Here is a 27,986-nt window from a genome sequence, read left to right on the forward strand (position 1 = left end):
TTCGGTCTTTCGCAGATTTTCTAGGGAAAAAAAAGGGCTCTATTGCGCGCTGTGACAGTTTCCTGCATGGCAGACAGACAAGGTGACTATAAATGCACTTGCCAAAGATGTCAAACAACTGCAGTACATTAATTTACTCACCTTAAATTACTAAACCTTCGAAAGTAACTCCTTTTCATATCCTTTGAAATCTGGCAGGTGCCGCAGTCATTCATATTAGCAGCATATTAGAAGTCGAATTGAACTAAAAGTGTTGATAATCAAACATGATAACAATGGAGAGTTTACACTTGAAATACCATTTTATTAATAAAGAAATCTAGGTAAGAGATTCCCAACGGTCTGGTGGATCTGCTTCTTTGTCTCCTTCTATGTCGCCTGCATGTTTTTTGATTGACAGCTGGCTGTTTTTTTATTGTTTTGTTTTTTTTTTTAAAAGTGGAGGCACCACTTAAAGGGATTTACTTTTCGCAGGGGGATTCCGATCCCCATTAACCGCAAAAAACGAGGGATCACTGTGTACTTCGTCTGCCTAGTTACCTTGTACACTGATCCATGATCGAGCGGATGAACTGACCAATGAGAGCCAAAAACTGGTGTGTGTATCTGGAGTGAAACTGCTTCAATAGCGTGAGCAGGCCAAGCACGAGGGAAGGCCAGTCAACAGAGTCGGTGGACTTCTTGCACGTCATTCCTGTTATAAATACAACATAGTATTACATTTACGTGTACAAGCAGGCTCATACACAAATAGGCTTTTTTCCCAAATACCAGATAGTAGATAGAATAAACATGACAAAACAAATGCATGCCAATTTTTTGGGTCAAACAAACATTTGCAGGCCAGTGACCAAAAGTAAAGGCTAAGGAAAATGTGTTTTTCAATCACTTTTCAAAAAAAGGGACAATATTCAATTGAATACAACAAAATACAGTTTAAAGTGATAAACTTTATATTTTGCAAGTATTAATTTGTTTTAAACTTGATTTGAAGTTGGGACAGGGCCATGTTCTCCACGATGTTATATCACTTTTCCTTCTGACTACACTTTATAATTGTTTGGAAACTCAGGACACCAAATTGTTAAGCTTCGAAGGAGGACTCTTTCCAATTTCTGCTTGATGTACAATTTCATTGTTCAACAGTCAGGGGTCTCCTTTATGGAATTTTGCGCTTGATAATGTGCCACACATTTTTAATGGGAGACAGGTCTGGACTGCAGGCAGGCAGTCTAGTACACACATTCTTTGACCATGAAGCCACGCTGATGTAACATGCGCACAATGTGGCTTAGCATTATCTTGCTTGAAATAAACAAGGACGTTTGGAAAAGATGTTGCTGGGATGGTAGCCCCAAAACCTCAATGTACCTTTCAACATTGATGGTGCCTTCACAGATGTGTTGCCATGGGCATTAACATGCCCTATACCCTAACAAGATGCTGGCTTTTGAACATTGCACCGGTAACAATCTGGATGGTCATTTTCCTCTTTTTTCTGAGTACACAATATGATTTCCAAATGGACTTATTGGACTGTAGCAAACTTTTCCTGTTTGCATCAGTCCCTTTCAAATGAGATTAGGTCCAGAGAAGGCACCAGCATTTCTGGATTGTTGTTGTTGTATGGTTATTGCTTTGCAATGTGGATTTGTAACTTAGATGTAGCAACAAACTGTGTTAACTGGCAATGGTTTTCTGAAGTGTTCCTGAGACCACGGAGTAATATTCTTGAGAGTGATGTCGGTCCCAAATGAAGTCCCACCTGAGTATGCGATGTTACAGAAATGTGTCAACCAGGACAGCCCTACAACATCATGAGCCCTGCGGAACTCTGGGCAGACCTCATCCACAACCAGGGCTTTGCCAACAAGGAGTTTATTGACCACCTCAGTGACTTCAGCCCCAGAGATAGCAGACCGCAACTTGGAGTTTCCAGACTGCTTCCTCAGAGTAAGACGTGTTGGTGGAATTGAGGAGGTCTTCGAAATATTCTGCACACTGGCTAACGACGTCTCGAGTTGAGGTCAGCAGCACACCATCTCCACTGTATACATTGTTAACGGTGCACTGCTTTTCCCTCCTGAGACGCCGGATGGTAGACCACGTGTTGGCTTCCAATTATTTCTGGGATGCCCCAGAATTGGGAGGAGTAAGTGTGACTCCAGATACTGTCATTTAACAGAGAAGGCAAGCATAATAATGGGTCCCTGGCTTGGTTTGTCACATTCAGTTATCATCTAAAACAGTGAGCAATTACCACCAACATTCATATGCACATTCCTACCTCTGTGACCTACACAAAATTGATCATGACTAAATACATGTCTTTACAGCAAATGTGAACTCAGATGGGGAAAAAACATTATCAGGTAACAAAAACACAACAAATATTGTGATGATCATTAGATTTTCACCATGCGGCAACATGCTACTCACCATTCCGTCAAATACAGAGAACGCATTTTACCACACTTGAGTGTGTGACATTCAGTGGTACTTTAACTTTAACCTTAAAGTAGACAAGTGTAGGGATGTGTGTGTGAATTGTGGTGCCAATTGGTAGTAGCATACAGACATTTATAGACGATTAAGTCCAGCCAGCAAACGGGATGCAAATTCCCACAGCTAACTAACCGTCAACTGCATTGGTGGCCCAGGCAACGATCAAGTGCTGAAACAACCAAGGTTAGTGGGATTGAATTGTCGTCTCATCATTGAGGTAGTTTAGGATGTTGAACAAATGTATACAATTAAAAAATGCAAGCTAATATTGTTAGTGGAATATGGACCATCCACTTTAGTTTCCCATTAAAAGATATGCGATGAGTCCAGAGTCATGGCGCTGTACAGAGTGTAGCTGCTGTCTTGTGCGTGAATATGAAATTGCATTTGGCATGCATTTCATATACAGATCAACAGGGCTGCAAGCCAGAGATGATACATTTTATTACAGAGGCTACAGGCCAGATAAAAATTTGACCTGAGGCGGCATTGGGCCTTGGGGACAGACTTTGGGACATGTCCAAGTCAAACAATCGGCGTATGTCTTCTTTACAGAAGTAATGATAGACAAAGATGAGGATGACAGTTTCCAAAACAAAACAGTTTCCAAAACAACATTTGGTATAAAGTTGTAAACACAACTTGGAGCAAAATTGAGACACCGTACGCTAGCCCAATACAATGACTCATGCCATCTCGTGACATCAGTGAGCACTACCTAAAGTTGCTTCAAGTGACAGATTTTATTAAAACGGGAAAAAATAACATTTGTGAGGAAAGGGCATGTGTAAAATATAGCATCCACAATTTGGCTGGCTCACAGGTATTTGTGATGAGGGAAACACTGTTGATGGGTACCAACCTTGGTTTCTGCTATACTGAAGCTTAGGCAGCTGTGTTATGATGAACAGGAAGTTGAGGATGGGAAAGAATGGAAGGCGCTTTGTGGTGATGTAGATCTGTGAAAACCACAAGTCAGACCATTCTGCAAGTTGATTTGAGATAAACTTGAGAGACAATCACAAGAGAAAATCATCATATTACATTTCCATGAACCTTATTGAGTGGGTTTTGAATACCGGCGGCCTCCAAATAAGCTGTGATCTCATACAGAAGAGTGTTGTCCTCTTTTGGGTAGGGCAGCGTTGGGTCCTGGTAGTGAGCTTCAATGTCTGCCAACAGCGACCTGTAAACATCACAGACATAGAAGAACTATGAGGAACAATGACCTGTAGGGATCAGAGGCAAAACAGAACAATGATGAACAAAAAAATGTGTACCTTTCAAGCGCTTATACATATACAGTGGGCCCCCGTGTTACGAACTTAATCCGTTCAGCGGCTACGCTCGTAACTCGAATTGCTCGTATGACGGGCAATCCAAACCTATGTTAATTAGTGAATGCGTGCAACGTGTGCAAAAAACTTAGGTAAAAACATCACGACTTTATACACATATTAAAAATTAGTAACATAATCTACTGTACAGTTAAATTAAATAACATAAATATACAAAGGAAAAATGACATTTACCTTTGGGGCGACGTGACTTAAACTGGGTGGAGGCGGAGGGGAGCAGAGACCAACCCGCAGAATTTATTTATTTATTTTCTTAAACGAGAACTTTTCTCAAACTAGAACATATCACCGGCGATTTCCTTCTCTTTAATCCATAATAGAAAAAGCCTCTCCATTTTGTTGTTGACCGAGGTCCGTACCCTTCTTCCTTTACCGCCACTAGCAATTTTAGAAGCCATGTCTAACAGATAAAGTTTGCAAAGTCTTCACAACATTCCTTTCTTCCGTTTTTCACTCCTTTTCTCTCCTTCCTTCCATTCCGACCAGCTGTGGCATCAAGCTAGATGAAATCGTTCGGCCAATAGCATATCGGCATTTCTGAGGTTGATGTGACGCCGGCCAATAGCATATCCGCATCTTTGTGAGTGAGACCGGGACTGTGACATTGTAAGAGCAATAGCATATCGGCGTTACCGAGACATGCGTGAACAGTTGATTTCGTTAATGCAACAAAGCGAAAAAAATAGTACGGACACATTGACAGGCATGTTGGATTGTTCGTAAGACAAAAGGTTTGCGCGTAAGAGGGGGACAAAAAATGCCGCAGTCCACGCTCGTAAGATGAAAAGTTCGTAAAAGAGGGAGTTCGTAAACCGGGGGTCCACTGTAATACGATGTCAATTTAGTCAAAGAATCACAAAACCCAAATGTAATGTTTTGTATTTTGTTCCATGCAGCGCTATGTAGGAGAAAAATTAGCATTGGACTGACTTGTTAATATTTTCAAGGGCAGCAGCCAGGTGTTTGGAGTCAAACTTGCAGGAGTAGTTCAACTCATTAGCAATTTGCTGTCGAAGAATTTGCATTTGACCAACCTACAGAAAACATTCAAAGTTAAGTGTTTTCTCCTGTGAAAAAAAACCCAAACATGTCTTTCCATTATTTGCAACCATCAAGTTATCAGATGTCGTACCTTCATGATGGCTTCCAAATAAGGACCCCAAATTTTAGGGGTTTTGGCTACAACACTGGCATATACTTTGCTGGCATTTCCTATCAGAATAGAAAAAAATATTGACTGTTTATTTTTGTCAAAGGGTGCCACATAATATCCAAGATGTTTTCTTAAATTATTACCAACCTACAATGCCCTGAACTGGATTGACAGCACCTAGCATTACTTTAAAGGTCTCTAACACAGCTTTATCCTTCAAAATGGTCTTTTGAATGATTGTCAGGAAATTCTGAAAGGAGAGATATACAAAGATCCAAAAGCACCACAATAAACATTTCAAATTATGTCAATTTGTACTGTAATGTAACTGCTACCTGAATAAGGCAGCTCATTACCTGTAGCTCCTTGACAATCATGAAACACAGCAAGCGATCCAATCCATTAAGGCCAAACGTACCCAAGGAGCTCTGGATTTCTGAGAAAAGTCTGTTGTTGGTCACTTCCTGGTGGCTCTTCAGGTCATACCAGGTGTTCATTTGGTCAATGTAGCATGTAACCCTGTGAAAAAGTATCCTGCAGAGGTTAAGTTTGCTCCAATAGTTTCTTTACTGTTGGGAAAAAAAATTCTAATAAATCTCCCCTTTCTTTGCCTATCACATCCATACTTGGGATCTGTGATCCGGAGAATCTCTCTGCAGAGACGCCCAATGAAAGTGGCAGACTCGTCCACTGAAGGAAACTTGGGGATGGGGATGTGAGTCGACTGGTACACACTTTGCCAGTCCTGGATCTGAGCATGATCAAAGACGGAAATAAATTATCAACTGACATTTGGTGGGGAAAAAATAGTGTTGACCTGCTGTTAGTGAATTCAACCTTAGCCCTGAGGAAACTGTTGCACTCTTGTTCTACATTGTAATTGATGATTCGGGACACTTCCTCCTGCCAAATTTTAAGCCCGTATATACTGACATAGTCTTGGATGTACTCAAATGATCTGTAGAATCCATCCATGGTGGCTGCCATGTCTTTTAACTTGGGCATCAACTCACTAGGCTGTGAAAATTGAGAATGTGCAATCAATTACAACATCTTTATATTTATACAATAGAACAATTCTGGTGTCTAACCTTAGCCTTGGGGTTGAAAATCAATCCTTTGTGTAGTGCATAAGCAACCCTTTTCACCAGCTCTTTCCTGATTCCATCTTCTAGAAGTTGCTTAGGATCCACCTAAAATATAACATCTCATGACTTTCGAACAATGTATCAAACAAGTGTCACAATCTAAAGAAAATATTTGTTGATACTGTGGAAGAACAAGCAACCTTGATAATTCCAACTAAAGTGGTCTTCATCATCAAGATCCCTTCAGTGAAAATGGAGATGTCGTGGGTGAGCTTCGCCACCTGTCGTGGTGATATTAAAACAGAAAGATGAATCATTAATGCCAACATGTGTTCTTTGTTGTGCACCTTGTTTATCCAGAACTTAAAAAAGGTAAACGCAAAATTCAACATAAAGTTGAATTTCTCTTCATCAAGTGTGTGTTTTGTCAATATATTATGACACAATTGATGATGAATAAAGAATTATGCATAAAAAGGCAGATTTGCAATTGGATCAAGGTTGGTTGCACAAGGACTTCACTCCTTTGATTCAATGACAAGATTGATTTCTCTTTCTCTTTTTATTTTTGTACTGGAAATGTCTGTTTTGAGTCATGTGACCATCAACCAACCTGGTCTCAGGAAACACTTGAGTACAGTAACGCAGTAGGCAAATGTTCCTAGAGCACTGTTTGTTGTACTGGTTTCTGATTTGATTTCAGCTGTTGAGCCGAGAAAGACTGTTATTCCATTTTTATCCTCTGGGGGCAAATGGGACCCAAACCTATGTTGTGAATTGAGGTTTTTTTTTTTGTTTCTTTTTTTTGCTGGTTTGGTAAGGTCTGTGGCCTGTGGCCTTCTGTGGAGTTTGCCAAGACAGTGTGGTGTGTATGAGATCATTCCAAACTTATCAGGTTCTGTACTTCATAGCGTGCCCCCAGCTGGGAGTAGTCCTTCAATTTGTCCTTGTCCAGCCGCGTGGGTACCTCGATGATATCATGAATCTGAAGCTTAATGATCTTTGCCAGGGAGGTGAACATGCTCTCTGGAATGATCTGCAGTACCTACAAACATAAAGGAAGACAGAGATTCATAAAAATGAATATTTGATTCTGAGAAAAGATTTGGCTAATTATCTCACGATCACAAAAGAATGTGCAAAAATCAAAAGTTGCAAACAGCCCTAGGTAATGATTTGAATGTGTTCAACCAAGCAAGACACCTTTCTGACGTAGGCCACCAACTCTCCTGAATAGAACTGCGAAACGCTCAGCAGGTCAGCGCTGTTGACCTGGTTGATGCGCAACAATGGAAGATCCAAAGCAGAGGCCAGCTGGTCTCACGCACGCACACACACACACATACATAGGAATTTGTTTAAAACTTATATTTAGGAAATGTCAAAAAAGCTTAGTTATGCTTGAAGAAGGGTAAAAATTGGCCTCACCTTAAGGAAGGTAGCACGCAGTTTTGTTACCATGGATGAATTTACACGGATGCTCTCCTGCATAATAGATGTAAAGCTGCAAGGTACAACATGAGTGTGAAAGGAATCATATATTAGGTTCTTATCATTATGTGTTTATTTCTTGTCTAGAATAGTGTGCATTGTTTTCCATCTATGCGTCCTAATTCATCTCGCCCCAGTCCTAAGATAAAGCTGTTGATGCAGCAAAGTGTGAACTGGGACCTTGGCCCAGCTGTTGGCAGCACCCGGCTGGTTCTTTTGGTTATGTCTTGTAATGTGCAATGCTTTGCTGAATGAATAAAAAGCAGGCGAGGACAGTTAGGCTTTGAATACTTTTGCCGAGCATGAGAATGTAAGCCAAGGCTTCCCTTTGCCAGCAAAAAAAAGTCTTGGTTGGTCTGAGTTACTATTTTGCTGCTTAGCAGCTGGGCTTATCTTAGTCTTCTTTTAAAGCTAACCCTGACAATGAGCCAGGGAGCAAAATATGATTTAGAAGAAAAGAAACTAATTACATATGCTTTGCATGACAACCATATACAGTGGTCCCTTCGCTACTTCCCGCCTCACCCTCAGTGTATCTCCGTGATACACTGAGGGTGAGGCGGGAAGTAGCGAGGGACCACTGTATATGGTTGTCATGCAAAGCATATGTAATTTTTTTTTATTTTAAATTTTTTTAATTTAAATTTTTTTTTAAATAAAAAAAAAAGAAGCTGTATTTAAAGAGAGACAGCTATGAAGGGTTCCTGCATGCCAGACAGACGAGGTAACTATAAATGCACTTGCCACGGACACTCCATAGATGTCCAACTACAGCAGTACACATATTTGCTTGAATCTTAAATTAAATCTTCTACAGTAACTGTACAGTAACTGTAAGTTTAAGTGGCTGTAGTCAGGGGTGTAGTGGGCGTGGTACGCGGGGGTACGCCGTCCACCCACTTCTCCCGACGCCACGTTCAATTTTTATTTCGGTTCGAGTTATGCTCAATAACGTTGGCCTGTGATTATTTTGGAGTAGTAAAACATTAAATTTAACGTTAGTTCAACTGGTGTTGTAGCCTATGATTGATGTTCTGCATGTATATATAGAACATCCCAGAATCGCGTACACCCACTTAAAAAATCCCCACTACACCACTGGCTGTAGTCTCACGGAGAGTCGAGATCATATTAGCGGCACCCGGAAGTCTAATTAAAGTGAAGGCTGTAGCACACATGATAACAATCATGTTTACACTCAAAATTCCAATTTATTATAAAAGAAATCTAGATAAGATTTCCGTCTGTCCGCTTTCCTCACCTCAACAGTGTGTGTTGTCTGATTAAGTTCAATTGATTATCATGTAATAAATACTCTTCATCATTTGCCAATAGGCGGCAGCATAGCACTTTTAAGACAGGAGCTTAAGGGGTGGCAGTTCTGACAGATGTCAGTCTTGCTAATCACCGCCACCTGTGGCTGCAACCATCTTGTTGCAAAGTATAGTTGTGTTCAAAATAACAGCAGTGTCCAGAGGTTTTTTGCAGGTCCCACAGTTGTCGGTCACCAGTGACCCACCCCCCTCTGTCATCGTCGGTCCACCATTTTATTCACGCTGAAAATTGTATTCGTCAGTCTTCCAATGTAAATTGCACCGTTGGTCACTTCTGTCATCCACACTCCCTTGCCACTTCCATCTTTTCCGTTTTCTACTTAAACTCTAAATCAATCTAATGTCTGTAAATACTCTGTTGCAATGCACCTAATACAAAATAGAATTGAAAGTGAAGCAAAAAATGCTGATTTTTTTTTTTTTAATTCATTTGAACCTTTCTTTGGTTTGGTGCCACATTATATTTATTTTTCATTATTTTATTTTTTATTTATTTAATTTTATTAATTATTTGGCTTTGTATGTTTACATAATTAGTCATTTTTGTCTTGTGAAGTCCGCACATCTTGAATTTATTTAGATTAGTTCACCATATGAGCAGTCCCAGTTTGTAAAGAGTTAATCAAGTTTTGAGTCCTGTTTCTGTTTTTTTTTTTGTTTTTTTTTTTTGATGCTTTTTATATTGGGCCTAAGTTTTTCCAGTTGTTTTCTGAGCCATTGTTAAACTGTTTTGTAAGTCTCCAGAGCTACGTTTCCCAAGGAATCCCGGATCCACAAGCCTATTGATCTCCTGTTCTTCATCTGCGGAAAAGTTGTCATTCAAACGTCTATGTTTAATAAATCAAAAAAAATTAGTCAACAGCTTGGACAAGACTGGCCAGGCAATCAGTCATTGACAAATGAGGGCAGGAGAAATCCACTCCTTCCCTACTCATTGGTCAATGGGAGCCAATCGCGCCGGGAGTGCTTGTGAGCTGATTCAATATTTCCCTGGCCAGTCTTGTTCAAGCTGTTGATTGTTGAGGACAGCATTCTCCAAATGAAGCTCACACACGAGTGAGAAGGCGTGGCAGAAGGAGCATGGTAAGGACAAAAGAAAACGGGAAGATTTTACAGAGAATGCTTTTGCAATATCTTATCTCTGGTCAGCTACAGGCTCCACTTTAGGTCGTTGTCCATGGGCCATTATTCTGAGGGCATCTCCGACCCTCTGTGTTTTCCAAATATGGCAAAGGATGGAAACGGGAAGGGATAACATGAAAGTCACTCTATAACAGGGGGGAGCAATTCGAGGGCCTGCATGTTTTCTCTCCCCAACACACCTGATTTAAACCATTAGCTCATCAACAAGCTCTGCTGGATCTTGAAAATAATCCTAATCATTTGTATCAGGTGTGTTTGAGAGAGAAAACAGGAAAATATGTAAAGTAAAAATATCAACATTTTAAAAATTCTTAATTTTAGCAGACCATGATATGAATTTTTCAGTCTATTGGTTTGCCTTGAGATGGTACTTGTGCATGCACAGAACTTTGTTTTGGTCATTTTATTCCTACATTTTTATTTTACATTTCCAGTGATCTTGGCATCATTTACAAAATTACAGGAGCAATAATATTTATTTTGATTACTTTGAGCATGTAAATTTACTTAAGTTTAAAGGAACAATGTGTAAGATTTAGACGGTTTTTCATTAAAAAAGAATAAAAATTGAAATGAATATAAATTTCAAAAACTTAATAAACTTAGCAAATAAATGTGTCACTCCTCCGGAGGCTGTCATGTTTGTTATAGGTACGGACAATGGTAAATACAGCACCTCCTGCTGTCCGTAATGAAAAACTGTCTAATCTTACACATTTGTCCCTTTAAGGCACAGGTGTCAAACTCAAGGCCCGGGGGCCAGATCCGGCCCTCCACATCATTTTATGTGGCCCGCGAAATGCTGATTTGGCTTCAAGTTTCTGGCTAAAATAGCAAATTTGCAAGTTGTCTTCAACTTTTAAAAAATCTGGGGAGAAAATGCAAGCATGTTTTAATTCACAATCAGTTTTTGAAGGCCTCTGATTTCAAAACTTGGTGAGTGTTTTACAAAAGCATTTAAAAAAGATTTGACTTCACAGTCATACCCTCTGACACAAACTAGAACTACAATGTGGCCCACAACAAAAATGAGTTTGACACCCCAGCTTTAAGGGTATGCAAAGTACTTGGTCAAGTCAAGTTTATGTGTATATAAACCGCTGAAATAACGCAGTCTCAAAGGGCTTCACAGGAGAAAAAAAAGTAATTTCTGTTGGTATGTTGTTCAGCCAGATACAATACAATTTCTCCCGCTGGTACACTGTATTTACACAAAATTTAACAAGTGTCTTACTTGTTTTTTGTCTTTGGTAGGTTAAAGAGTGTTTACCTGTCAATGATCTGCCAAGCGTATGACAAGTCTCCTACTATCTGCATTGTGATGAGGACCTCTTCTTTGATATTGATGGTGCGAATCATTTGGTGCAGAAACTTTCTTGTGTCTAACAGAAACTGACAGACTTGCAAGTTAGACTCCAACTGGTGGAACTCCTGAACCTGAGGAGCAAGCAGAAACAGTATTCATATATATATATATATATATATATATATATATATATATATATATATATATATATATATATATATATACACACACACACACACTAACTCCCTCTTTTATGAACTTTTCATCTTACGAATGTGGACCACGGCGTTTTTTTGTCCCCCTCTTACGCACAAACCTTTCGTCTTATGAACAATCCAAGATGCTCCAACATGCCGGTCAATGTGTCCGTATTTATTTTCGCTTTGCTGCATCAACAAAATCAACTGTTCTCGCATGTCACGGAAACGCCGATATGCTATTGCTCTTACAATGTCACAGTCACTGTCTCAGTCACGGAGATACCGATATGCTATTGGCTGCCCTCACGTCAATCACAGAAATGCCGATATGCTATTGGCCGAACGCCTTCATCTAGCTTGATGTCACAGCTGGTCGGTGTGTTGTGAAGACTTTGCAAACTTTATCTGTTAGACATGGCTTCTAAAATTGCTAGTGGCAGTAAAAGAAGAAGTAAGAGGATGATGACTATAGAAACAAAGCAGGAGATAATAAAAAAAATACGAAGGAGGCGCACTCATAGTTAACATTGCTCGTTAGTATGGCCATAACCGCTCGGCAATGTTCTAAGGGCAAGACTTTCCTTGCCAGGGGACGGACCTCGGTCAACAACAAAATGGAGAGGCTTCTTCTATTATGAATTAAAGAGAAGGAAATTGCCGGTGATATGTTCTAGTTTGAGAAAAGTTCTCGTTTAAGAAAATAAATAAATAAATTCTGCGGGTTGGTCCTGCTCCCCTCCGCCTCCACCCAGCTCAAGTCACGTCGCCCCAAAGGTAAATGTCACTTTTCCTTTGTATATTTATGTTATTTAATTTAACTGTACAGTAGATTATGTTACTAATTTTTAATATGTGTATAAAGTCGTGATGTTTTTACCCTAAGGTTTTTGCACGCGTTGCATGCATTCACTAATTAACATAGGTTTGGATTGCCCGTCATACGAGCAATTCGAGTTACGAGCATAGCCGCTGAACGGATTAAGTTCGTAACACAGGGGCCTACTGTATTTTGTTTTTATTTACATTTACACAATTTCCCAACTTCAACCTAATCTGGTTTGTATATATGGTTTTCATCCATATTTGTTTATTTCGTATTTTGTTCTCCCTTTGTGAGAGTCACGTGCTGTTGTGTCCTCAGGCAAGATACTTCACCCACCTTGCCTCCAGTGGTTGGTCGAAGGGACCGTATGGGCGCGGTATGGCACCTTCGCCTGTCAGTCTGCCCCAGGGTAGCTGTGGCTATGCAACGTTGTTTACCACCACTGGTCTTAGTGTGTGATAGAGCTGTGCTTTGTAAAGCGCCTTGAGTTTCATGAAAGAGGAGGGCAACTAGGCTAATAGATATTGCCGACCCTAACTAGGCAATATGGGCATAACAAGCAACACTCAAAGGGAAATAAATCCTTTCTATATTTTTTATTTATGATGTCTTCTGATTGTATACATGTATGTTATATGTAGATAACACTAAACTATAATATTTTACCAATTATATATATACCAATTTTTAATATGTATATTCGATGTTGTTGTTTTTACCTGGGGTTCTAAACACATTAGCTATTTAATGTAGCTTTTGCCCATCATACAGTGAATTCGCCTTACGAGCCCAACCGCAGAACGCATTAATCTCGTAAACCAGGGCCTACTGTGTGTGTGTGTGTGCGTGCGTGTGTGCATGCGTGTGCATGCGTGTGTGTGTATAGTGCAGATTCATAGGGCTTACCTCTACACCAGGGCCCAATATATATATATATATATATATATATATATATATATATATATATACATATACATACATACACACACACACACACACACACACACACACACACACACACACACACACACACACACCATTTTCCGGACTATAAGCCGCACCTGTATATAAGCCGCAGCAGCAAAATATGAGCAAAAAAAAAAAAAAAAAAAAAAGATTTGTGTCACGGATAAGTTGCACTGGACTATAAGCCGCAGGTAATAACATGAGATATTTACACAAAAAGATGGTACATGGAAATTTATATATATATATTTTTTTGTTATTTAATTTTTTTTGTAATTGTCTGCCAACAGCAACATCCTCTCTTTCACAGACTGAACTTGCATGCATTTTTAGTCCCAACATATTTATAGAAAATGGATGGATACTTTCAACACTAACAGAATAATGCTAGTTAAATAGCAGTTCAAAATCAAAATCAATACTTCAATAGCGTTTTTTTAAAATCTCATTTTGTTTGATAGATTATTTTAGTGAACATAAAAAGACATTGCACATAATTCATATATACAATCATAAATACGCAAATAAAATCATATACACTGAGTACTGTACTAGTAATTTACAGTCACAAATTTATCCAAAATTTTATACATTCTCTTATTCAATTTAGAAATGTATTTTTTTTTAAATAATATATTTTTAAAACTCTTAAAGCACAGCCATTGATTTACATCTTTTCAGTTCTACTTCATAGTTATTCCATAAATTGAAACCTCAAACAGGTACACACATTTGCTTGCTTGGTGGCTAGCAAAAAAAAAAAACAACAACAGATAAGCCGCACTGGACTATAAGCCCCAGGGCTCAAATCATATATATGTGTATATATGTGTGTATATATACACACACACACACGTACATATATATACATATATATATATATATATATATATATATATATATAAATATATATATATACATATACACACATATATATATATATATATATATATATATATATATATATATATATATATATATATATATATATATATATATATATATATGAACCGCATAATTTGGACTATAAGTCGCGACTTTTTCCTCATGATTTGAGCCCTGGGGCTTATAGTCCAGTGCGGCTTATCTGTTGTTTTTATTTTATTTTTTTGCTAGCCACCAAGCAAGCAAAAGTGTGTACCTGTTTGAGGTTTCAATTTATGGAATAATGATCAGTGTGTGTGTGTGTGTGTGTGTGTGTGTGTGTGTGTGTGTGTGTGTGTGTGTGTGTATACACACACACACACACACACTGATCCTCGCTACTTCACGCCGCACTTTTCACACCTTCAGTGCACCGGATTTTTTTTTTTTTGGGGGGCTAGATTGTAGAGAGACTGTGAAATTTTCCTGCAAGGCAGAAAAACGAGTTAACTATAAATGCATTCGCAGTGCACATATTTACTTAAATCTTAACTTATTAAACCTTATCCAGTAACTGTACTGCTATCCCAGTGCAGTGGTGCCTTCAGAGATTCACAGTGGTACAAAGGTAACACAGAGGAACAAAAACAAAACGCTCAGTGTTTTTTTTTCGACTTTGAAGCCTTTAATCAAATGCATTATCGTCATTACCTCGACAAGAGCCTGGATGAGTTGGACCGTCTTCCTACCAGCAGCTGTAGAGTCATCATAGTTCAAAGACTGTATCTGTTTTGAAATTTCGCTGAACCAGATTTGTAGGTTTTCTGTGATAGTGAGAACATAAACATAAGATCACTACAGTAAACTACTGACAGGGACAGCCGTGGCTAAGCGGTACAATGGGTCATCCAGCAATCAAAGGTTTGGCTGTTCGAATCCAGTTCTGTACGAGTCATATGTTGCTGTGTCCTTTGAGCAAGACACTTCATTCACCCATTTAGCCTTGATCGGAGAGCCCATAGGCGCAACATGATAGCCACGCCTGTCTACCTGCCCCGGGGAGGCAGCAAGTGCCTGTTGCAGCTAAGATCAGTTCGTGTTAGCTGAGTTTGTCACTGCAATAATTTTCAATAAAAGAAGCAAGCAGACTGACCCACCATCCAAGTCCATCCTTGTCAACACACAGGAATCTTACTTAAATCGAGAGGACTGTGTAAATGTTAGGACATCTCCAGCTGATTCAATTAAGAGTGGCGAGGTAAGGAGCTGTGTGCACTGGTTAGAGCACACGGAAAGGTATTAAATGAGACTCGTTCATGAATTCCGATTGTTAGTCATATACACGCTGTCATAAACTTGGTGAAAACAGATACAGAGCAACTTCAGGTATTTATAGTAAAATGAACTCAAGGTGCGTCACGAGGTAAAGGAAAACAAGCACAGTCAAGCTTATGCTGCCGAGCCGTTCACTGACAACTCACAAGATGGGAAATCTGAAACACACTTAACACGCAACAAATATACAGTAAAACTCCTCTACAACTAAACCTGTAAGTGTAAAAAAAAATCCCCAGAGTGAAAAAAAATCCATAAATTGAAGCCTTTCCCTCTCTCTTACTTCCTCATACAATGAAATAGCCACAATTTGTGTGCATTTGAGTTGCACTGAAATTCACTACAGCGAAAACAAGCCTACAGGAAAAGTCTAGCTTTGTTTATACTTGACGTGCCGGCACGTGTATTGCAGCACCTTATACTCTTAGCGGCTTTCCCTCACAGTCAGAGGATATGATAGGTGGCAGTAAATGGAGACTACAGCATACAAACAACACTACTCTATAAGAGAAGTAGAGAATTCTCGTAGATTTAAATGATCTTTTCTAGTAGATTCAAATGATTTAATTTCTTCCAAGCGTTTTTGAACAGACTCCTCATCTGTCTTTAATGTGGTGCTCACCAGGAGTTGTTTACGGTATTTAGATCACGGTATTCCTTTTCAGACGAATCATAAACGTGTTTGTACCGAAGAACTTCCAAAAGTAGTAGTTGGTCCGCCATGTTGTCCGCTCGTAAAGAAACGCCAGAAAATACGCTTTTCAGAAATTGTGCCAAAAGAACGTCATTTTGACGTGTGCAGCTTAAACCAAGCCAACACTTGAAGACAGGATAAAAATAATAAAGACGAAATATGGATGAAGGAAAGTGAAAGACATTTTGCAAGAAATTGATGTATGAAAATGAAGGCTTATTGTAGATTTGGCTATTTCTTTCTTTCTTTTTTCTTTTAAATGTTGGATGGTTTTGTTTTTAACCAGTCAGATTGTAGATTGCACACCAAGTTTTTTATGTTTACGTCTTAGACATAGATTTGGTATAGTGAAAAGTCCCCTATTATGAAAAATTTCTGGCTGCAAAAATAATTTCGTTGTAGCAGAGTTCTACTGTGTAACTTACGGATGTGAAACTAAGAAGAGTTTAGGAAGATGCGATTTATTTTGCTTTGCTATAGTTTTTACATTGTTGCCAAGGTGTTGGTGCAGCTTATACATGTAAAATAGAGAATACCAGAATTTGACCCCAAAATTAAGGGTGCATCCTATACACAGGTGTGTCTTATATTTGAGGAATTACGGTATATGAGAGCGTGATCCCATTAAATCCTCATATCTAGAAGTAAAGCCACCAGTGTTGCTTTGCCACTTGTTAAGCGAGCCTGCCTCAAATACATTGAGTTCTCCGTGGGGTAAACTAACATTGCAACACTCCGACGTAACAAGGGAAACCAACTACTTTATTATTGTTGTGAATGACATGAATATAATGTGTTTTGTTGACAAGAGAAAGTAAGAAGGGGAAATTACATCTATTTGTGTCATAACATTGTCCATATATCGTAGTTTCGATCAGGGTAACACAATTACCATAACGCTGTCGCTAACGCATGTCAACATGTTTCAAAATCTGTAATTTTTACCTTAACCGGAATATTGACTACACGTAAACATAGTCATATTTTTCCTAAATAAGAGAAATCCTACTTGTTTGCATGATCTATTATTGCAATAATCTTTGTAAGAAACTGTGCAGAACAATGTAACACAGATACAGCTTTGCCAACCTAACTCACCATTTTTTTCCACTCTTGTGAGCGGTTTAACACCAGAAAAGACTTCAGCCAGTTCAGTCATTCTCTCTGAGCCTTCCTTCTTGTAGCTCTCCCATTTTATCTGTTTCTCTGACAACATCTGCTTGAACCTCTGGAGGAGACAGAGCACAGATGTAGAGTTGATGAGGAAGGATTAGTCGCATGAGCAGTATGATGAAAAGTTTCAATTTTAATGATTAGCCATATGTTAAGAAACATCAGAGGGGACAAAGGATGAACAGGATACACAGATTTTGCTGAATGCTCACAATATTTGTCATGCCTGCAATCCCTGTGGTCACTCTGAGCACTGACGAGATAGAGGATGCCGGATGGAGCCAGACCATTCACACTTTTTTTTCCAGTCCAAAAAAACTAAATCAGCTGTTTCGAAATTCTTTGACTTTTGGCAAAGAGCTGGTGACCTTGGCAGCTTGGAAGAAGGCTATTCCACCTGTTTCAACTCCTCTGTAATGTTCAACGCCCTGGTCGAGCTGGTTGACAAGGGGAGAGCTGGAGGTGGGCCGGGCAGTCCTGAATCTCTCCCCATGACCCACATGGTATCCTTCGGGATGTCTTTGTGGGACTCCCTGATGTGCAGGGAGGGCAAGATGGAGCGCCAGGTGCGGTTCCTCTCCCTTGCCATGCACCACAGGGACAGCTTCAGGCACCTGCTGGAGTTCATGGCTGCCTCAGACCCAACTTTGCAGGGGTACAGGTGACAGGAGGGGCACAGGCTGGTCAACACCATCTTGCCATACATCAGCAGGTCCCTCTTCAAAAGTTTTGTTGCTAACTTCTCCAAGAATGTGACTTCAGAAGCGAGGAAGAACAAAGCCTTGGAGCAGCCAACAGGCAGGAAGAAGAGCAGCGTCGAGGAAAGCAGGAAGTAGACGGCAAGGGACAGGAACTTTTACAAGTCCAGGAAGCTGACCGGGGCCCACAAGTCATAGGCCAACAGATTAAAGTGATTGTTAAAGGACAAGTGCCAGATAGCCAAGATAGGCAAGGCGTGCTGTGGCCATAGTGACACCGGAATTCAACCTAAATAAGTGGTGATTCTATCCAGAAAAATAAAAATTTTGCTTTTGTTGAGAAAATTAACATATTTCTGCATGTTTTCCTCAAATATAAAGTTTCTGGTGTGTAAAATGAGTGATTTATTTGCTGTTTAAAACTTAGGTTGAAATTGCACTAATAAAAAAATAAGTAGCGATTTTGGGAAAAAAATATAAAATGTTATATATTGTTATTGCTCCTGAAAATACACGTGATTGTGAATCTAGCGTGAAATCTAAGGAATTTATAGCCTTCTTAATACTTACATAACATAATTAATCTGGATTTTATTAGGGAATGACTGATTTTTTTTGTTTTATGCCACTGCTCATGGAGACTCTTATATGCCTAAAGTAGGTGCCTGTTTTAGTTTTAGGTCGCTAGCTGCTTTGCTTTTGAAAACATTTAAATTATTTTTGGGGGAAAATAGGCCCCTACAGATCGACCCTGGGCCCCGTTTCCCATCAAGTGAAGTCTTCGACTCAGGTTTATATCTGAGTCACACCAGGTGAGCAAATACTTTTGGTAATGTAGTGTCTTGTGCCCCCTTTGAACTTTTGTGGGATCAGCTGTTTTGCCAGTACGTTTCGATGCTTAGTTTGATGTCCTTATTTTTAAATCAGTAGTGCAGTTTGGGTCATTTGTTTTGTTCATGGCTCTCTTCTATTTCACCAAACACTTTGGATTTGTGCTTACATAATGGACCACTTAAAATGCACATTCCCAGTGGTCATGGTAGTTTGGTAATGCTACAAGTTGTGGTTTGCTATTGGGGAATGTAACACATGTCAGCTTTCCGATGCTTCTGCAAGAGTAGGTGGGACATGGTTGTTCCCCCTAAAAGACAATTACGGACTCTGCTGAAAAATTCTTCATCGTTTTATGGGACATTTGCAATGTTAGCATGACCTGAGATAATGAATCATTTTTAATGTGTTTTTTTTTTTTTTTTTTTGTAAAAATGTCAGACATGTTTGAATATGACTTTATTATGAGAGGGGATTTCAGTTGTTGGATGGACCCTCTTTTTTAATTGATCTTCCTCAACCCCAGCAACCGTGTACAAATCAGTCAAGATTATGCATGCTTTTATGAGCGAGTTTGATGTTGTTGTTACATGATTCCCATAATCCAAGGGAAAGAACACACTCCTTTTTTTCAAATGTTCATCGTACATATACTGTACAGTCGGCCCCCGGCTTACGAGCACCCTGATTTACGAACAATTCGCCTTACGAGCGTGGATCAGAGAGATTTTTGTCCTCCGCTTACGAACAAACCTCTCGCCTTACGAGCAATTCGACATGCCGGCCATTGAGTATGTAGAAATGTTCTCGTTTAATTGCGTCAATAAAATCAACAGTAGCGACATCATCAATCATCAGTAGATACTTGTGGCAGTAACGTGAACGCTATTGGTCTTACAACGTCACACTGACTGTCTCACTCACGGTGTCTAAATATATTACCATTTAAGTGTTGTTTTTGTACAGCTAAAGGGAAAAACAGCTGACATGAAATTAAATGTGCCCGATTGCAGGACAAAGAATTGTCATTGGTTTAAATGTGTGTTTTTTTTTAATTAATTGTCAATACATTCCAACCGTTTAAAAAAAAAAGTGCGAATAATTATCAGTCAGTCACGGAGATGCGAATATGCTATTGGTCGATTAAGGTCACCCGGTCTCACTCACGGAGATGCTATTGGCCGGCGTCACACGTCAATCACAGAAATGCCGATATGCTATTGGCCGAACGCCTTTATCTAGCTTGATGGGACAGGATGGAAGGAAGGAGAGAAAATTAGTGAAAAACGGAATGTTGTGAAGACTTTGCAAACTTTATCTGTTAGACATAGCTTCTAAAATTACTAGCAGCGGTAAAGAAAGAAATAAGAGGATGATGTTTTAGTATCTGCGTGATTTGCACCCTGACTGAAAGAGTTACTGTAACACTGTAAGACCAATAGCATATCTATCACCGTGTTAACTTTGAGCATTGGACTCTGCCCCCCTCTGCTTACATCCAGCTCAAGTCTCGTCGTTTCAAAGGTAAAAGCTATTTATCCATTGTATTTATTATATAACGCAAGTGTGCAGCAGATTATGTCACTCAAATTTATATGTATACAGTGTGTTGTTTTTACCTATGGCTTCGGCGCGTTGCACGCATTCACGAATTAACATGGGTTTGGATTGCCCGCTATACGAGCAATTCGAGATACGAGCGTAGCCGCTGAACGGATTAAGTTCGTAACCCGGGGGCCCACTGTACTTGTATTTATTTCTTCTTAATTGATAGCAAGCTGTTGACACCAATCTCAGGCTGTAAATGTGACTATTGTAGTATCGGATCATGCTTTAGTTTCTATTTATTATTAGATGATGATTTTGATACCTTTGTCTCTGAGACTTGATTTTTTTCTAGAATAATATGACGCCATAAGACGGGTTCCATGTTATGAGAAATAATGAAAGCTTTCATAAGAGGGTCTAATTTTTTACACGGCCTACCGTAGGAAAAATATCAAATAGTTGATTGAGTTGTCGCACCGCATTGCATTTTTAAACTCCATATATGGCACTTTGAAACACCCAAATACTTTTAGGGAATCAATGTCAGTGCAAGCCGAATATGATCATATTGTTTCACAGCTCATTTTACCTCAGGAAAGTGTTGGGTCCCTGGGACTCGCAATCCTAAAAAACTATGGGTCCCGACATAAATGTATGGCGTCCCAAAAATTGCACTTTAAAAGGTACAAAATTAGGAGTGTGAATCTTTGTCTCACCATTCGATTTCGATTTTGGGGTCCCCGATAAAATTCAGAATTGATTTCTGATTAAAAATAATTCAATTCTTGCAAAAATGATTTTTGCTTCAATCTATTGATGTGCAAAGAATCATCACAGAACTTCAGTCTGCTTTGCAAGACAGAATAAAAAGGAGAAACAATGTTTTTTCTTTTTTTACATTTACTAGGTTTTGGTTTTTAAGAAAAATGCCTTTTTCCCCCAAAATAACATGTGGACAGTTAGCTATACATTTTATAACTTTTACATTATAAAATAAGATTAAACAAAAATTATAAAAATATTGCCCAAATGAAAAATATTAATATTTGTGAGTCCATTTATGACAAACGGGAGATGGGAGAACAAACCTTTTTTAAGTGAGCTTCTAAATTGTATGTGCAAAGCATTAAACATCTGCCAGTTTGTTCATCTCTGAGCATATCGGAGCGTTATCATACACAAAATATCACTGCGTTGAAATGACAGTTCTAAAATCTAGACATTCAAAATCTTTTGGTAAATAGCAATTTGTAGATTGTATAAACTGCCATTGAGTGATAGTAGTTTAATTCAAATCAATCGTTCAACTATTATGTGTAATAGCACAATGTGGATTCTGTCATTTCATGTCAATGAGGGTCTCCTTTTCAAAAGCTGAAAAACTCTCAGACAACCGACTTTGTATGTTTGGACAGTGGGAAAAGTTCGATTGGTTTGCCTTCTGGACCCACACTTTAGCTCAATGTACTGCTAGCATCCTACCTCGAACAATATAAAAAATGCTGCGTGAAAATAGCATAAGCATAGCTGCACTAATTTACAGTGGCAACTCAAGCAAACCAGGATGTGGACGTGAGAACGTGGTTGGCTAAGGCAGCCAAAGAGCAAAAAGTAAAAGTCATATCAAGAGCAGTCTCCCACTGCTGATTGAAATTGCCTTGTGTGAAACAAGTGTTTCACAACTTCCCAACAAAGAAACGTTGCGTCCCGAGGACGTAAGTTGATTTGAAAGTATGCGTCCCATGGCAAAAATTTTGCGTCACGGACACAGGCTAAATGGAGCACTGGTCAACTGAACTACTACTTCATTCGAGATCCAACTTTTACGAATAGGAATAAAGGGCAAAGCAATAAGTACATTCTTAGCTCATCGACTGCATCAAATATGTGCCTCAACTGATACCCCAAATTGAGACTGGTTCTGGGGTGATAGTGAACCCATTGGAAATTGATAACATGTAAATGGAATTCTAGAACAGAATACAGCTGAGGAATTGGAGGGGCAGACTACCATTGTTGAATTGAAGGCTAAAATAAGAATCATGCAAAATGGTGGAAGTGGAGGCCCAGATGATTTTCCACAGTTTTTATAAAACGTTTTGGAAACAGCTAGTGCACTCCCCCAAACTTTGTATCAACCTTCGATCTCATTTCTTTTGGGACTCAGCTCACCCTATTAGTTTATTGAAAGTTGATTTTAAGGTTGTGTCCAAATTACTGGCCAGGCGTCGAAAAACGGTCTTTCTCTTGATCATATCCTCAGATAAAACTGGGTTCATCCGCAATAGATATAGTCCAGTAATCCCTCATTTATCGCGGGGTTACGTTCCAAAAATAACACACGCAAAGTGAAATCCGTGAAGTACCCACCTTTATTTTTTTTATTATTTTACAATGCAATGCTAAACTATAGAATAAAACCAAAAATCAAAACCTGTTTTAAAGCCCCAAATTTGTTTAAAACAATCATTTTAATACAGTAATACAAAGTTGGAAACATTGTCACTCACGTACTGTATTTCACAGTCCCAGCTATGCCTCCTCGTCCTGAACCTGCACAATGTTATCAGTAGTTGTTGAGCTCTTTCTTAAACGGATATGCCCGGACATCGAATTAAAGTGAAGCCTCTTATATCATAACAATACACTTGAAATTTTAATTTATTATAAAAGAAATAAAAGTCAGATTCCCAAAGCTGTGCATTTCTCTGTTGCTGTCTGTGTGTCTACATAGTGTGTGCATTTGCTCTCGGCACGCCTACGAGTCACGCGATCAGCTCCCAGAGACCAAGCTATCAATCAATGTGCTTACGAGCATGTTCGCACACAGCAGTTAGAGGAGAGACACAGGAGAGGAAAGCAAGCTTTTGGATCCTCTTGCCCTTTTGTAATAAATTGACAAGTGAAAAACCAATACAGTACAGCGTCAATATTTTATTGCGAAACAACAGTAAAGCCCCTGAGCAATTCAGGATTCAGAGCACAATGCGCCGTAAAAAATACATATATCCACACTATAAAAATCCCATGAAGCAGCGAACCCGTGAAAGATTAACCGCGATACAGCGAGGGATTACTGTACTCTTTTCCCAATCTCAGGAAGGTTTTTAATTAGGGCCCGAGCAGCTAGAGCTGTGAGAGCCCTCTTGTTTTTCTCCGGATTATTATTATTAGGATCCGAGCAGCTACCGCTGCGAGAGCCCTCTTGTTTTTCTCCGGATTATAAGGGCCCGAGCAGCTACCGCTGCGAGAGCCCTCTTGTTTTTCTCCAGATTATTATTCTTATTATTATTAGGGCCCGAGCAGCTACCGCTGCGAGAGCCCTCTTGTTTTTCTCCAGATTATTATTCTTATTAGGGCCCGAGCAGCTACCGCTGCGAGAGCCCTCTTGTTTTTCTCCAGATTATTATTCTTATTAGGGCCCGAGCAGCTACCGCTGCGAGAGCCCTCTTGTTTTTCTCCAGATTATTATTAGGGCCCGAGCAGCTACCGCTGCGAGAGCCCTCTTGTTTTTCTCCAGATTCTTCTTCTTATTATTATTATTATTATTATTATTATTTACTGTGCAGCGCTTTTCTATTTTTGAGGGCCTAAACATGCACGAAAAGTCACCAAAATTTGCACATTTGTCGGGCCCGGTGAAAAATTGGATATTTTTGTGTTTCCCAAAACAATGCAAAAAAAATGGCTCTGCAGCGCCACCTAAGGTCGAAAAAGTGCACCTGGTCCCGGCCCGTTTGACCTAGAGCTACGAAAATTTTTAGGCATTTGTAGGACCTAGAGACCTACAAAAAAGTCAGCGAGAGCCATGTGCTCAGATGTACAGAAAAAGAGTTATGAATTTTTGAATGTGCATTTTTGGCCCATTTTTGCACGTTTGCAGCTCCCAAACTGCTTCGATAATGGGCGTGGCCTCTATGACCATTTTCATTCCGAAGCTTTATCTGTCCAGTAAAAGTTGCTGTAATTTGACCCAGATGATCTGATCTTCTCACAATTTCACACATTGGATGAAAATATTCTCCTGAACATAGAGACAAAAATTTATTCCAGTTTAAAGCTAGCGCCACCTAGTGGCTGCAAAAAAAGTCATTAGTCGAAAGATTACAGTCAATCCTGTTTGGTTTGACCGACAGCTATGAAACTTTGTAGGCTAATGAAGGACTGTAAGACCTACAAAAATGTCAATAGAAGTGATGTGCTAGGATGTACAGAAAAATTGTTATGAATTTTTTTAATGTGCAGTTTTGTCCCATTCTTAGACATTAGCTGGTCTCAAACTAGTGCCTTTTTCTCTTAAACGATTCACCCCATTACCTTCAACTTTGGCATGAATCATTATCCAACTGAGGGGCACACATAGTCTAAATATCGTGAAGATCTCTCGACATAAAAGATGGGGGTGGACCTTCAAATTATGTTTAATACTTCCTTTGCCAAGAGTGACAAAAATCTTAATAACTCAGCTATGACAGCTTTAAACCACCTGAAACTTTCATGGGACTTTAAAAGTCATGCAATAATACAGCTATGTGATAAACTTTCACATCATTTACAGCGCCACCCAGTGGCGGACAAAAATCTATTTTTTATATACTTTTATGTACTGTGAAATGCCTGTTTGACTAAATGAACTCAAAAATGGTCAGAAAAGCTATGACACATTGGAACATTAAGGTTCTCAACTTTTATGACTTTTCAATAAAGGGCGTGGCCTCTATGCCAACTCAAAATCCGATGTCTCGCGAAAACGGTAAAAGTTGCTGTAATTGGACCTAGACGATCTGATATTTTTAAAACTTCGTATATGGGATGGGAGTCCAATGTGAAACACACCTACAAGCCTATTTTTTATCATAGTACGGGCGCCACCTAGTGGCAGCAAAAAATATAGCAAATCCTTAATGTTTTTACGTACTCTGCTGAGCCCCTTGAAGTGATATCCCTTAAATGTTTTCTGAAAAGCCAGTGGCCATGCCTTATGCCCTCTACAAATGAGTACGATGTTTTCACCGTGGGTGTGGCCCATACGGCATTGAAAGTCACAAAACTGTAACAATAAAAGCTGCAGTAACTCAACCCAAATTGTCCCACCTTGTCTATATTTTACATATTTGGTAAGAGTCCTGCACTGAAGTCATCTACAACTAAGTTTTCATCGTTCATACTCCTTGTTCATACCCCGACCTGTTCATACCCCAACGTGCACAGGTCTGCGAGGGCCCTTTATAGCTGCTTGCAGCTCTAGTTAGGGCCCGAGCAGCTACCGCTGCGAGAGCCCTCTTGTTTTTCTCCAGATTATTATTATTATTATTAGGGCCCGAGCAGCTACCGCTGCGAGAGCCCTCTTGTTTTTCTCCAGATTATTATTATTAGGGCCCGAGCAGCTACCGCTGCGAGAGCCCTCTTGTTTTTCTCCAGATTATTATTCTTATTATTATTATTATTATTATTATTATTATTTACTGTGCAGCGCTTTTCCATTTTTGAGGGCCTAAACATGCACGAAAAGTCACCAAAATTTGCACATTTGTCGGGCCCGGTGAAAAATTGGATATTTTTGTGTTTCCCAAAAAAATGCAAAAAAAATGGCTCTGCAGCGCCACCTAAGGTCGAAAAAGTGCACCTGGTCCCGGCCCGTTTGACCTAGAGCTACGAAAATTTTTAGGCATATGTAGGACCTAGAGACCTACAAAAAAGTCAGCGCGAGGTATGTGCTCAGATGTACAGAAAAAGAGTTATGAATTTTTGAATGTGCATTTTTGGCCCATTTTTGCACGTTTGCAGGTCCCAAACTGCTCCTTGTTTCTCCTAAACGCTTTACTCAATCGCCTTCAAATTTGCTGTGGTCCATATTCACACATAGGGGCACAAGTGGGCAAAATTTGGTGCAGATCCGCTGACATATATGATAGGGGCGTGGCTTCAAATTATGTGTTCAATTTTTCCTTCGCCAAGAGGGACAAAAACCTTAATAACTTTGATGTACTAGATTAAAAAAATCTAAAACTTCATAGACACATGGAAACTTATGTCTTTAACACCTTTAAACAAAGTTTTTTTAAATACCTACTAGCGCCGCCTAGTGGTTGATTAAAATGTCATTTTTTACACTTTCATGAATTGTGCTCAGTCTGTTTAAGTAAAACAAATAAAAATTGGTCAGAATATCATTAAGACATGGAATATTAAGGTTTTAAAATTTTACGACTTTTCGATAATGGGCGTAGTCTGCACGCCACCTCAAAGTCAGAATACTCGCCAAAACGAAAAAAGTGGCTGTAATTGGCCCCAAAATGGCCTTATGAGTGGAAAATAGCCTCTCACTCCCGGCCCGTTTGACCTAGAGCTCCAAAAATTTGTTGCCTTATGTAGGACCTCGAGCCCTACAAAAAAGTCAGCGCGAGCCATGTGCTCAGATGTACAGAAAGAGAGTTATGAATTTTTGAATGTGCACTTTTGGCCCGTTTTTGCTCATTTGCAGGTCCCGAACTGCTCCTTTTTTCTCCCAAAAGCTTGACCTGATCGACTTCAAATTTGCTGTGATGTTTTATCTGACTGTGAGGCACAATTGTTCAAATTTTTGTGATGATCCGCCATCAAATATGTTGGGGGCGGGGCTTTATATTATGCCTTTGATGATTACTTTGCCACATGTGAAACAAACCTTTATAACTCAGCTTTCTAAGCTTGGAAAAATCTGAAACTTCACAGACACATGGAGACTCAAGCCCTTAACACAAGTGTTTAAAAAAATCTTCACTTGCTTATAAGGCCATCTAGTGGCAAACAAAAATGTCAGTCTGATGTCTCGCCAAAACGAACATAGTTGCTGTGTTTGGTCCCAGATGGTCTTATCTTGTCTAAACTTCATTTATTTGATGGGTTTCCAATGCGGAATACACCTATCAACGTATTTTTTGTTATAGTGCGAGCGCCACCTAGTGGCAGCCAAAAATATAGCATTTTTTAAACGTTTTTATGTGTTTAGCTGAGCCCTTTGAAGTAATATCGCTGAAATTAAGTCTGCAAAGCCTCTAGACAGCCTTGCTGACCTCCACCAAATTTTACGAAGTTTCGATAATGGGCGTGGCCTCTACGACCATTTTCATTCCCAAACTTTATCTGTCCAGTAAAAGTTGCTGTAATTTGACCCAGATGATCTGATCTTCTCACAATTTCACACATTGGATGAAAATATTTTCCTGAACATATCGACAAAAATATATTCCAGTTTAAAGCTAGCGCCATCTAGTGGCTGTAAAAAATGTCATTAGTCGAAATATTACAGTCAATGCTGTTTGGTTTGACCTACAGCTATGAAACTTTGTAGACAAATGAAGGACTGCAAGACCTATAAAAAAGTCAATTAAAGTGATGTGCTAGGATGTACAGAAAAATTGTTATGAATTTTTTTAATGTGCAGTTTTGTTCCATTCTTAGACATTAGCTGGTCTCAAACTAGTGCCTTTTTCT

At 39.3% G+C, this 27,986-nt stretch overlaps 2 protein-coding genes across 6 annotated transcripts in view; one reads left to right on the top strand and one right to left on the bottom strand.

The window, feature by feature from the left end:
* Positions 1–27,986, bottom strand: part of washc5 (WASH complex subunit 5) — an 83,730-nt gene that overhangs the window by 2,871 nt on the left and 52,873 nt on the right. For 2 of the 5 annotated variants that reach the window (XM_088410758.1, XM_088410755.1), the window contains exons 11-27: positions 17,359–17,488; positions 14,943–15,055; positions 11,343–11,509; positions 7,533–7,608; positions 7,308–7,418; positions 7,009–7,149; positions 6,305–6,385; positions 6,108–6,209; positions 5,854–6,033; positions 5,643–5,767; positions 5,373–5,550; positions 5,164–5,266; positions 4,996–5,075; positions 4,794–4,897; positions 3,550–3,691; positions 3,368–3,464; positions 541–694 (exon numbers count right to left, since the gene is read on the bottom strand). In XM_088410758.1, the coding sequence (XP_088266884.1) occupies positions 541–694; positions 3,368–3,464; positions 3,550–3,691; positions 4,794–4,897; positions 4,996–5,075; positions 5,164–5,266; positions 5,373–5,550; positions 5,643–5,767; positions 5,854–6,033; positions 6,108–6,209; positions 6,305–6,385; positions 7,009–7,149; positions 7,308–7,418; positions 7,533–7,608; positions 11,343–11,509; positions 14,943–15,055; positions 17,359–17,488 (2,084 nt within the window). The remainder of the gene's footprint in view (positions 1–540; positions 695–3,367; positions 3,465–3,549; positions 3,692–4,793; positions 4,898–4,995; positions 5,076–5,163; positions 5,267–5,372; positions 5,551–5,642; positions 5,768–5,853; positions 6,034–6,107; positions 6,210–6,304; positions 6,386–7,008; positions 7,150–7,307; positions 7,419–7,532; positions 7,609–11,342; positions 11,510–14,942; positions 15,056–17,358; positions 17,489–27,986) is intronic. The other 3 variants (XM_088410759.1, XM_088410757.1, XM_088410756.1) reach the window with 3 other exon arrangements.
* LOC148425854 (uncharacterized) overlaps positions 18,670–27,986 on the top strand; it is a 31,544-nt gene continuing 22,227 nt past the window's right edge. The window contains exon 1 of the mRNA XM_088410761.1: positions 18,670–18,943. The gene's annotated coding sequence lies outside the window, so the exon portion shown is untranslated. The remainder of the gene's footprint in view (positions 18,944–27,986) is intronic.

This window comes from Hippichthys cyanospilos, chromosome 3 (assembly GCF_059441005.1).
Source record: "Hippichthys cyanospilos isolate Australia breed blue-spotted pipefish chromosome 3, RoL_Hcya_1.0, whole genome shotgun sequence".
Taxonomy (NCBI): Eukaryota; Metazoa; Chordata; class Actinopteri; order Syngnathiformes; family Syngnathidae; genus Hippichthys; species Hippichthys cyanospilos.